This window comes from Chamaea fasciata, unplaced genomic scaffold (assembly GCF_029207755.1).
Source record: "Chamaea fasciata isolate MVZ Bird 193981 ecotype frontalis unplaced genomic scaffold, bChaFas1.0.hap1 SCAF_6, whole genome shotgun sequence".
NCBI lineage: Eukaryota > Metazoa > Chordata > Aves > Passeriformes > Sylviidae > Chamaea > Chamaea fasciata.
Window position 1 is genome coordinate 59,383,699 of NW_027094091.1, and position 12,878 is coordinate 59,396,576.

A 12,878-nucleotide genomic window follows, 5' to 3' on the forward strand; every position below is an offset into this window, starting at 1 on the left:
ACCCATCAGGAAGAGGGGGCAGGCTGTTAGCAGAATTCTTCCTATTCAAGACAGAGGAGATAAGGGAGGTGGGGAGAAGGAAGGGAAAGGACACATTCTTCTCTTCTTCAAACATTCCATTTGTTTCTGAAGCAAGTTCTCAGAGTAGAAACAAAAAAGTGTGAACATATAAAATATAAACAATCATATGTTTCTGCCAATTACATGTCATTATTACAATGCAATCCAACTATAGAAATTAAACAAACTTATAAAGGCAAGGAGGGACAAACCTTTACAGCTCCTAGCTGCTCTTTCCTAAATCTTTCCAAAGGTTTGATCAGAGTTTCAGTAACACTGAGTGCCTAAAGAAAAAAAAAAAAGCATGGGTTAGATTTCTGTAGCCAGATTGATGAGTCACATCAGCATCAGCAATAAAAAAGAAAAAAAGCAAGCAAGCTCTGGGGTAAAATAATAGAAGCATGCAGGTTAGAACTTCTAACTCCAAAAAAAAATCACATCTCTGAGTTCATTCAAGCTTACAAAATTTCATAATTCAATCCACTATCAGGAAAACTAAACTAAAACAAATGCAAAAAGTTCAGCAACTTTCCAGGTTGCACCCAAAATTGCAACTGCTTCATTTGTGCCAGTCTTGCAGATCAGGTTCAAGGCCTCAATGACTGACCACCAGCAAAGAGGTGCAAAGTCAATAAACAAGAGGTTGAGACGACTGGGAGAGCATCCACCAGTGCACTTATGAAATAAAGTCTCATGGCCATAATAAAAAGAAAAAAGGAGGACACAATATTCCATAAGACAGAAAACTGTAGGTTATTCGATCTGCCCAGCTACTAATTCACGTGACATTTCCCTTAAGATGGAGCAGGGCTCTGTTTGGTGCAAACAAGACTTGAAATCTTTAAAATATTTGAAATTTCAGGAAAGGCTGGTACTTGCTGAACACAACAGCAGCATGGAAAAGATGGCAAGAGCATTGCAGGTGTGAGGGAGCAGGTAAGATCCTTTTGGTCTATCCTAAGACAGACGCACAGAATAAATCATGCCCAGGACTGGGCTTAGCACAGCCACTGGGCTGGGATGCCAAGGGTTCAGGCAGGGCTCCCTGGAATCCCCCTGACATACAACAGAAGCCTTTCTCTCTCTTTCCTCCCCTTTCCCCTCCCTTTATAGTGAAAATCTTCAGATAAAACATCACATGCTTAAACCGGCCTTCTGGAACACTTCTGAGAAACTCTTATCATAAAACACACATGGGATGTACTGGAGATCTGGAACAACACAAATCTGAAGAGCACTGTCTGCTCCCACCCATCCCTGGAGCCATGAGGGATTACTGTGGGAGTCATCCTGCCAATTCTCAGTAACCAGAGCAACCCACATTTCTCAAGGGCCAGCACAGCACACTAACCTGCAGCTAGCTGGAAACCCAAGGAGCTGGCAAGTCTGGGCCAAACTGGGCGCTGCACAGTCATCCATGTAATAGCCACATCCTAACTTCAGAGCATGTTTTCTCAGCACAAAACTGCATCCATTTCCTGATTTTGCCAAACACATTTTAAAGCACCCTTCGGTGCACCCTTGGTGGGAGCAGCAGGAAAAGGAAGAACTCTCAAGTCAGAGTGGAGAGCATGGAAACCACACAAACAGTTCTTCTACAGTAGAAAACTTTTAATTGTTCCTCTGTTCTAACAAAGTAAAGGAGAAAGCTCCGCAGAGGAAAACTCAGAGAGGATGGCACAAGCTTTCCACGAGGTAGAGCACCAGAGTTACTGGAATCACTCCAAAGCATTTAAAGGTAACAACTGAGCGCTCACATGGTTAGAGGGTTAAAAATAATTAACAAATGACAAGTTGCTTATTAGTTGTTTGAACTTTTACACAAAAAATTGTAAGGTTAACACACACTGAATGTATGCTGAACACAAAGTCCAAATCAAAACCATAGCACTTTGATGTAACAAAGGAAAAAATTTTAAAAAGGAAAATATATACGAATAAAAGGCTGTGCTTCATAAAATAGCAGGGCTGACTGCAAATCATTTGTTCTGCTACTTGTGTGCAGTATTAACCATGGGAACCACTGCAGGAATTTGTTTGAAGCAGAAAATAATCTTTAAATCAAAATGGGATGTTCTCTTCAGCGACTGCCAGCAAGCAGATTCCACTGCTGCCAGTGGGATGATATGCCAGTAATTCTTTCATTAAAAGAAAAACAAGCTTCCCCTCCTTCCAAAAAAGACATTTATCATCTTGCACAATTTAAACTTTTGTTAACAGATGCATCTCCAGGTGCCTTCCATAAAGGCACTTATGATTTGTCACCCTCTTTGCTTTCTGTGCCTGGGTTAAACGACAGGACTCCTGATTACTTCGGAGTGGAATGAGATTTTGCAGTCTTTGGTCATTCTCATGGAGCTTCATGCCAGGCCATATATTAAAATACAAGACTGGTAAATTCAACAGTGAATTACAGAGATTTCTTCTGACTGACCAAGTTTATAACAAAAATACATCCAATACAAGATTAAATAGGGAGGCATTCCTGCTGTTTTCCAGTACATAGCATCCAGTGCTTGTCATGGAAAGTTACAAGAAGGTGTATTATTATTCTATAGATAAAACCCCATTATTTACACTGCTATTCATTCTTCACTTATTTATAACTTGAAAACTTAAAACAACTCTTTTTGTTAAAACTACAAATAACAAATTAGCAAATAGGAAATAAGCAAGGGATTGCCTGAATGTATTTGTAATTATCGCTAGTACCTTCCTTTGGAACTAGAATCACGTTAAAATGTAAAATTTCCAGGAAAAGTTAAACTAGGCATTTAAGTTCATTAATATGAAACTAGATGTTCCTTCCTCTTTCAGCTTCTGTCTTGACTCTTACATTCATTTTCATCCCTCTACTCCTCTAATCCTGACAGATTGTGATAGGAATGTACTATTTAAAAGGACATTTAAAAATCCCATCCCTAACATCTCTCATCTATCCAAACCTACATGAAACAAATATATATTCAACTATATCTGGCAGGCAAACTGTGGCATGCAAGTCATAAGTGAATCAATCTAACAAGGTCATGTCTCAGGTAACAGAATCTAACCAGCTTTGCGAATATCAAAGTCTCAGGAATGCTTTGAGAAATGTTTAACCCGATGTGCACACATGTCTCAGGCAGACAGTCTCAAACTGCTTATGCTATTCCTGCTCTGCTTGCAGCACCTACAGAAAGGTCAAAGAATAAACTTAACTTGAACATAAACCTGGCAACAGCAGCAATAAAATCATCAGAGCCATCAGCACCTCAGAAGATCACGGCACCCAACATTTCCAACATCCTGAAGCACGCTGTCAGCTCTGGATGTATCTCTCTATTTCAGATGCCTTTACAAAACTCCACTTGCTCGGGCAGAGAAGTTGTACAGAATAGTGATAATCTTCCCTTTTCCAGCTCCATTTCCTCCACAGAAATAAGTAACAGGCCATAGATTGAGGGGCCCCATCCACCCTTTCCAACTGCAGCCCTCAAAGGCACAGGCTAAACCCATGAGCAAGCTCATTCACAGCTGTTGGATACTTCCTCAGTCAAGCCAACAAGACCCAACAGGTCACTGAGCAGTCAGTGCCAGTCCACAAGATGACTCCATTTAGACTGCCACTTCTTCCCTTCCCAGAGAAGAGGGTAGAGGTGCTTAGTGTGAAACTGCTTCCCCCCAAGACCTCCTCCTATGCACTGTAACCTGACGGAGAAGATCAGACACCAACATTCAGTGCTCCTCTTGCCTTCTCCTGCAGTAGGTAGGAGCAGGTTCTCTACTGAAGTTCCCACTTCCTTTCCAGGTACAACCAGGCTTATATTGCAGAGGAAGAAGGCTGCCTGCACGGCCTGTGAAGGAGAAGCAACCCACAAGACCTCTCCCCAAAGTGCAAGTGGCTAAAAAGGTTAAACCAACCAAAGTTAATCAAAGTTTGTTATTAGACAAATGCAGCACTGGTCTCCCAGCCTTCATCCTAAAAATGTCCTTAGAGCTCAGCCTCTACTGGAAGCACTGGAAATTGCACACTGCTCATCAACAACTCTGGTGGTGAGGTAAATTTTAATCCTGACTCTGCTCCATTCTGAATTGAAGCACTCTCCCATTAAAAAAAACAGGTTTCCTGAGGAAAAAAAAAAATCAAGCCATAAACATACACCTTCCTGCAGACTGCATTGACACATGGGAGTGCTGAGTTTCCAAATCCCATCTCAGGAACTGGAATGCAGATCAGATGCCTTGCATAAAAGAGGCTTCATTTCTGAACATGCCAACTGGAAAGATTTATTTGTAGTCAGGGGCAGGATCGCTTCTCCCCTCAACCAAGCTATGAAGGAGGCCACCAAGCCAAAGCTCATGAAACTGAGCAAGTGTCAATGAAATCAGATCTGGGAAGGAAGCTTTGCCTTAGTGAGTGCAAAGGAGAAGGCAGAAAGAAAGGCATACCTAGCAGTGACTCAATAACAAAATAGTTGACAATGCTGCTAAATAAAGAAGTTTACTTTCCAATAAAGATATTTACCACTACAGCTGCTCTTCTACTTACAGAGGATACGGTTGTGTTTTCTCTAAGAAAATGCACCATTCAGCTTAATAATAATAATAATAATAATAATAATAATAATAATAAAAAAGCCAATTCTGATACCTCCAATATTGGGGAAGAGAGAAATATACGAAAAATATTATTTTCTCCAAAAAGCTTTCCTACTTCGCACAGCGATTTGCTACTGAAATTTCTCAAAGCATTAAGACCTATGCCTGAAACCTTGCACTATTAAAAACTGAGGAAACAATTCCACTACTGAAGACACCAGATGTTACTTACAAAGCCTGAATCTCTATTCTTTCTCTTCCCATGAGAATATGATTTGCTCTTACAGTTACACATGCCACCAGTTAGCTGCACAGCCAACTGCCCTGCCAGCCCTACAGACAGAGGTGTATACATATAACATAATATATATGTATTATAACCACTATAACCACTCCTCAGCACCGGTTTTGTATTTGTTGGAGCACTGATGACTGCAGACAGTGCAACAACACCCAAGGCTCATTATCTTGTTTTCTAATCAAGTTTTCTTCTAGTAAACATGTCTGGATTTTCTCCCTGCTCTAGAGCTTTCCCTGTAGCTTTAAAATCATAGATAACAAACAGGCCCCAGGTACACATCAGGAATACAGACACAGGAGTTTTTTGGTTTTTAGAAGGCCTTCAATGTATAGACTACAAGATTTTTAAGGAGGTCTCATAGCACATTAATACTTGTGTGTCTTTGGATGTATGCAGAGGCTATAAAAAAGAAGTGACATCCTTCATTGTGGAGGAAGCCATCTGGTGACAAAAGAGCCAGGGGGACAGGTGATATATCTGACTTAGAGACAAAATATTTTGTGCACGACTGAAGCACCAGGAAGCATCTGTAACAAAACACATCACCTCCCTCTTAGGTGTTCCAAAAAACTACCCCTCAGGGTTTGGTAAGAAGACAAGAAGTTTCTCAACTGTTCCCAGGGGAATTTCCTAGACCATTGAGCCACTGCCTCATAGGCCTCAATACAGGCAAAATCCTGTCCTCTGCACTTCCTAATTCTTTCACAAGCAGCAGCCTTGGCTTACAGGAAATGCAAGAGCTGGACTTCTGAGCTCACCCTTCTAGTGAAAAGTTATTTCCTGTTCATCTCCTGGAAGTTCATGATTAACCTTAAGTACAGACAGCTAAAAAGGCCTCCTATGATCCATCTGCTATGATGTGCCCTGCTCTGAAATGCTGCCCACATTGACACTCTGTCATGAAACTGCTGGCCTCCAAAATCAGATTGGTATCACAAGGAAACAATACATAATTTCCTTTTCTTAAAAAGAAGATAATTAAATAGAAATGGGTTTTAGTAGACGTTATTTACTGAAAGTTATTTAGTAGTTCTGTCTTCTGAATAAGTTTATTCTCATGCAATACACTCGACCATAAAGAGAAAAATACTACAAAGCCACAATAATAACAAAAAAGAAAACAACATAAAGAGAAATGAGACAGACTTCCACACTCTGCAACAAATCACCTTTCCCCATCTGCAGTGAAGGAAAGCTGGGGATAACTCCTCAAAAAAGACATTCCCTTAGCAAACCACAACACGAGAACACTGGTCTGATTCTCATCCCATAGGATATCATATGTGGTCATATGATGATCCTGACCACGCAAAAAGTCTGCTCAGAAAAGAAAACTGCATAATGCTCATTTTCTTTGTGCATGGCAAAGCTCACCACTGAGCAAAAAGATGCCCCTGAAAGTCAAGGAATGCAGCAGTGAACAACAGCATCAGTGTTCAGTCAAGAATGAATTGCTCAGTTGTCAGCGCTTTCCTCCAGAAGAAACAGTGGTGTTATTAACAACCAGCAAAATCCAAACTGGTGACAGTTTTACAATGCAAATTCCAAACATTTCCCAATGATGAACTAACAGAATGAAAATTCTCCAGTGAATTATGCTGATGCATGTGAGACCACAGAGTTATCTGGAAGAGGAAGCCAGTGGTAACTGAACTTGTCAGCTTTGCTCACTCAGAGGTGGGAGGAACACACCCAGATCTGGCTTTGCATTTTTTTTTCTATTGTACAGACAAGTCATCTTTGGTTTATAGATTAATGGGCACATTATGTAATTCACATTCATATGTAATTCATATGTAATTCACAAAGCTGTTTCAGAAGTCTGTATATGAAATTCAAAACCCAATATACAAATGAAACATTCAGTGTCAGCAATCACCAAAACAGAGCAAGAGGTACCTGAAATATTCATAGTTCTAATCTGCGTTCCGTATTCTGATAATTACACGATTGTCATCTGGTCTCGTGCCCAGCAGGGGAAAAGTGAAGGCTGGGCAAAGGGATATGGCAGAAAATTGTTCTGCTTCTTTCTAAAATGGGAAAATGTTTTATTACATTGGAAAACTCGTGCAGGAAAGAAAACAATGTAGATCCTGCAATTAACGTACTCAAATGCTGTTCCTGAGACATGTTTCATCCACATCTCTATCTCTGCATCTGAGATATTCAATGTACTGTTGGCAGCCTAATTTTTCAGAAGTGGTCAACAATAATGTCCTTTCCACTGTCTTGGCAGATATATTTAGCAGTCTGCACTGTCAGCAGACTTAAAAGGATCTGAACATATGGAGCACTACATAATGCCTTGAACTCCTATTGAACAGATCTTGAATGCATCATACATCCAAATACTGGTTATCTTTTTACTCTACATCAGTAAGTACTAATGTAATCAGTAAGTAAACTGATTGCTCCTTCACACAGATTTCTTCAGATTACTGTCAAGACCGATTAAGATTTTACAAACCCCTAAACACCCACATGAAGAGTGCCAAAGAAAAGCTTAGAAAAATTAATACCACCATCTTCACAGCAGTCAACTGCTGAATCAAATCCAGAAACAAAAGTCACTGGACAAAAGGTAACAGAGTTAGCTGTTCTAGAACACTGTGTGTTAAGTGAGCACTTCACCTGTGAAATAAATACTCATGCACTTCAATATCTAATCATAAGAGGTAGTTTAAGTAAGAATAAATAAGTAAATGTACATATTTGTACAGATTATTTAAAGTATATCTTTAACCTTTTGAGTGTTCACCTTCGAATGTTAACAACTTCTTTTAACTTGTGAAAGCACAACTGAGAAACCCTCTCCCCCTTTTTTTTTAATCAGAAATAAAAAAGAGACTAAAAGTATGATTTTACAGGAATATTTCCTTAAAAATCTACAGATAAATCATTTCTTGTGCTCCTGATATATGCCGGGAATAACTCTGCTTTTCAGAGAGATGCTAATCTGGATTTGATTCTGCCAACTCGGTAAAACTGACAAAGAATGCAAAAGAATTTTTCAGAGGCCAAAACTGCAAAGATACCCATAGCAAGAGAACAAGCCTTTCTCTTGCAAAAAAAAAAAAAATAAAATAAAAGGAGGAAAAAGACTTTAAAATATAGCTGCACAGTACCTTTCATCTTAAGACAGCTGAAGGAATAGAAGTGTGCAAAAAATGCAGCAGGAAATAGGAGAAAACATACCAAAGTAAAACTTCTTATTATATTGCCTGGGGAAATCACAGGAAATATGGTTAGGTGAATATAATTTTATCAGAAGTCCTATTCAAAGAGAAATGTGATGGAATACAAAGGAAATAGCTGAGTACTTAGGGGCAAAGTTAGAAAGAAGGCAAAAAAACATTTTATTTGGCAACAGCAAAAAAGAAAAAAAATCCCAAGGAAAAGAGGTTCTTCACATATATCAGAAAAGAGAGAGGAAGGAAGCTATAAAACCATTACAGAACTGAAATGAGTGTTAAATCAGTAAGACAACAGATATTAATTACCTCCACAAAGGAAAAAAACCCAGTTAAATTATAGCAAACTAACAAAGTAGAGAAAACCAGACGTTAAGGGAGTAAGAACTCCTTAAGAGCCATTAGATGTATTCCTACATTACACAACTGAAGTATTAATTGCATTCAAGTCAGAAGGGGCTTTGCTTCAGAATAGTTTAAGGAAGTAAGCAAAGCAAACTAAAAGGAGAGGCAAGCAAGGTCCCAGAGGATGGCAGAAGAGCAAATATAGCAGCAATTTAAAAGCAAGAAGAGGAGGAGAAAGCAGTAACTCTAACATAAAAGACAGAAGGTCGAAACACAGTGTAACTAAATTGAACATGGAAAAATGCAGACGTAAAACACCACTTGGAAAGGGTAACCATGAAAATACTGCTGTGAAAGAAAAGTGATCAATTTTATTCGATAACTACTGTAGAAAAACCCTCAAAAATTTCCCAGCTCAACTTGCAGTAAAGGAGACTCAGTATAAACACCAGTTGAAACAAATAAAGACTAAACATCAGAATAAAGAGAAATCCATGCTCCTGGAACGTTTTTAAGAATAGGTTAGACCAGCTCTTGACAAAGATCATGTGAACTCCCGAAGCAGATAAAAGGCAGGACAGAGGAACTCCAAGGAGGTAAAGCACTCAAAGCCAGCACACCAAGGTGACCACAGCAGGAGTGCCATGCACTGCCAAGATTACTCAGGGAACAATACAAAAGCTATCAAATTTGCTTTTGACTTAGCAAGGTTGGAACCAACAGGGAAAACTAATTAGGGGCAAGCTGGTTGTCTAGGAGAAGCCTGGGATGGAGAAAGGGAGGTGTGAAAGAAAGGACCAACAATCACTGGCTATTGGTACCTACCAGGGAACACCTCTGCTTGTCAACACAGCTCAAATTATGACAGACAGTGAAGCCTGTTGTCCCTCAAAAGAATCAAAGCTCCTTTCTGCTACCAGGAAAGCTGGGGCTGGGACAGAGGGTTTGGTGCTCTCCCTGGAAAGCAAGGGAACAGCTGGGTACTGGGACAGTGCATCTGAGCATCACCATGCTGGGCCTTGCTCATCCCCACCTTTTCCTAACAGCTTGCCAAGTTCCCCATCGTCCCTGAACGTCCACAGCACTTCTGCAAAGCCAAAGGAGCAGAATAAGAGTACTATGACTCCATTCACCCTCAACATGGAAAAATAATTTCCAGAATGTTCTCAGGGACAAAGTGATCTATTTCATATCTGCCCTGGGGAGCATAACCAAGCTGCAGCGCTATGGAAAAACATAATTCAGTTTTGTATTGACCACTTCATAATAATTTCAGTGAAATGTTTGGATTATTGCCGACATCCCTTTTCATATGCAACTAAATCCTTTGACACCTGGGATATGATTTCAGCAGTCTTTGAACGAGATGGGAGAAATGGTAAAACCATGGAGTGCAAGACTCCAACATCTGAATGAAATTACATCCACCAAATAAATATTAACCAGATAAATTTACCTTTCTGGTCATCATTCATTGTGAACACTGACAACAAGTTTTATGGACTCTGGACTCACCACAATTTCAGAAAACCATGAGAAGTGTAGATGATGAGCATTTACTTTCAGTCTGGAATGTGTTTTAAGTGCAAATTTGTTTCATTTACAATGTGGTTCTGAAGCAAATAACCATTTTCTCAAGTATCTAAAAAAATAAAATGCACAGCAGTGTCTGAAATACCCCTAGTCCTGTAATTATTCATTGACTTCTTTAATACCGCTTTATGGGACTGAGATCTATCTATCTATCCATCCATCTATCTATGAACTGACACTGAAGAGAGCAGTCCAAAATCCTCTCGTCATCCTCAAAATAGTAAGGGGGGAAATGCTCAATAATGAGCATTTTTAACAAAGCCTGAATGCTTTTGAAAAAAAAATCCTGCTATATACTTTGCATCTTAATGGAAAGTTTTTGGATCCCTGACCTCATTCCAAACATCTGTGAACGCAACATGCCCTAATATTCTCCATGGGAGTATCTCTAGAGCTCATGCCACTGTTAAAACATCCACCGAGAAGGGGGGGAAAAAAAAAAAAAAAAAAAAAAAAGTCAGAGGAGCAGATGCTGGAAATTCTCTTTTCCAGTCACCACACAACCATTTTTTCAGAGACTTATGGCCATTGTTACATAAACTCACTCCAGAAATGATACATAACATTTGCTAGGCTACAGATGCAATAAAAAGGCCACACATCTGGTAACTCAGAGAATATATTCTGTTTCTATTTGGTATCAAATATTTTCCCCATTACAATTTATACTCCCTGTTTTTCATCAGTCATGGTTCTAACAAAAACTGCATTTCATCCTGTTCCTATCAAGAAACTGACACTAGTTAGCTTTCAGTATGATAGCACCTTCTGTGTAAGCATGGGCATCAGACCAAAAAGTAAGTTAATACAGTTTCATGGCATTTAGTTTGAACAATGGAAGCATTTTACAATCCAGACAGACAGCACTGGATTCTGCACAGCCTGCTGTGGTAGTGATCTATCCCTGCTGAAGAGCTATTGATACACTCAATGAAATGTGCCCTGTAATTCTTAAGTCATCCCTCAAAAGCCTGATATCAAAATAATGTGGCAGCTCATGAAGTATTTTTCATTATAAAACTTCATAAAGATTTTCACTGATTACATTTGTGCAATTCATTAAAATAAAACACTGTTATGGATGGCAGGAAAAAGCAGAGTAATGACTATACTGTAGAATTATCAAAAACAAAAGCAGTATTGAAACATACTTTAGCCAATCCCTACAATCTGGCAAAACAACTTCAAACACTGAAAAACTGTCTCTACTATGTAAAGACAGTTTTCAGGAAAGTGTGAAGAACCACACTGACCCTAATTTAGACCGAAATGCGGTTCCAGATCAGAGCAGCATACCAGAACAGAACACAACACTTAGAAGGAAGCATGACTATTACTGGGATCAGGACTGGAAAGGGAAACATGGAAAAAAGAATTGTTCACAAGTTCTTTTATCACTTATCTACATATTCCTGCACTACAGGCACAGCTTCTGGCAGAAAGAAACAGAGAACACAGCAGATTAGTCTCAGCTTCCTCTCAGGGATGCCAAGGGATCACTGATTTCCAGGAAGGCAAAGATATAATCACATGACAAATATCGAGAAATGCAATTGCTATCAGGTCAGATCTAAGCACATTTCCCAGATGGAGAGTCTGGCCTGACTCGGAAGAAAACTGGGTACACAGCAGCTGCTCCATGAATCCCTGCTCTGAAACAAAAGCTGGGCATGTAGTTGCTGAGAAGAACCAGAAAGAAACCATCCAGAAAGAAACCCCCCACCTTCTGAAAAAGTTAAGAAACCCAGGTAGCAAAGTGTTTTGCAGAGCTCTCAGCCCCTGCTCTGTGTGCAGCCAACATGAGCCATATTTCACTAATTACACCCCACGCAATCACAGGCAACAGAACAAGGAACACAGAAATTTTACACAACAGATCAACTGTCTGCAGCTCCAACCTCTCACCACAAAGTTCAAATGCAAGGTAAAGGTTTCTAAGTCTGCTACTTCATAAATACAACAGATTGCATCCCAGATCCACATCAGCATTGAAGCTGGAGCTACAGAGATCCTGGATCCAAAGTTGACCAATTGCCAGAACTTGAGTGTCCCCTGCCACATCATTAACTCTTTCCTTTTGCTTTTTACCAGAAATGGTAAAAGAATTTATGGTGGTTTTCCTATTCAACCCAGCCATAATTAATCCAGGCATGACTATTTTAAACCAACTCATATTAATCCATCCCCACCATACAGATTTCTTCTTTAATGAGAACTAGTTGTTATCTGTACTCTAGACTACAGAATCAGAGGCTGCACAATGATATCAACACCTTGGTGGTTAACAAAGCAATAAAAGCAACTTCACCTATTGGTGATCTCTTTGCTATGTGCGCAGATTTTAAATCATTTATTGCAACTCACCAAAATTTCTCTTTGCTCTTCAAGATTTTTTAAAAAGTTTGAAAACTCGTGAAGTGATGCATCTGTAATACAAAACAATAAAAACAAAGTTTAATCACGTTGCAGGATGGCATTGACAAAATAGAGCCAGTCATAGTCATTCTTACCTACCTATGTACCTTTCATCATCAGTCTCTGCATCACCTATGAATTCAAATTTAAAGTCTCTCAGAGAATGGGCAAATTTTCTCTGGGCTGCTGAAAGGTCTGCAAGAAAAAAAGCACAGGTTGAAGGGTAAACAGTCATTTTATGTAGGCCAGAAGATCTCTTTATGTCTAGAATAACCAACTTTTACAAGAAACTCTTAACACAGGTCTGCCGAAGGAGATTACAGGACATCCACTGTTTCCTAACCCTCTTGTGATAAGGAATTTGTCACACAGATTTCGTTATGCAAGATTTT

The 12,878-nt window shown here is 39.5% G+C and overlaps 1 protein-coding gene across 1 annotated transcript in view; it reads right to left on the bottom strand.

Moving 5' to 3' along the window:
• The window catches only part of ARHGAP10 (Rho GTPase activating protein 10), a 138,993-nt gene that overhangs the window by 85,809 nt on the left and 40,306 nt on the right, over positions 1-12,878 (bottom strand). The window contains exons 2-4 of the mRNA XM_066186506.1: positions 12,586-12,681; positions 12,436-12,497; positions 273-344 (exon numbers count right to left, since the gene is read on the bottom strand). Of these exons, the coding sequence (XP_066042603.1) occupies positions 273-344; positions 12,436-12,497; positions 12,586-12,681 (230 nt within the window). The remainder of the gene's footprint in view (positions 1-272; positions 345-12,435; positions 12,498-12,585; positions 12,682-12,878) is intronic.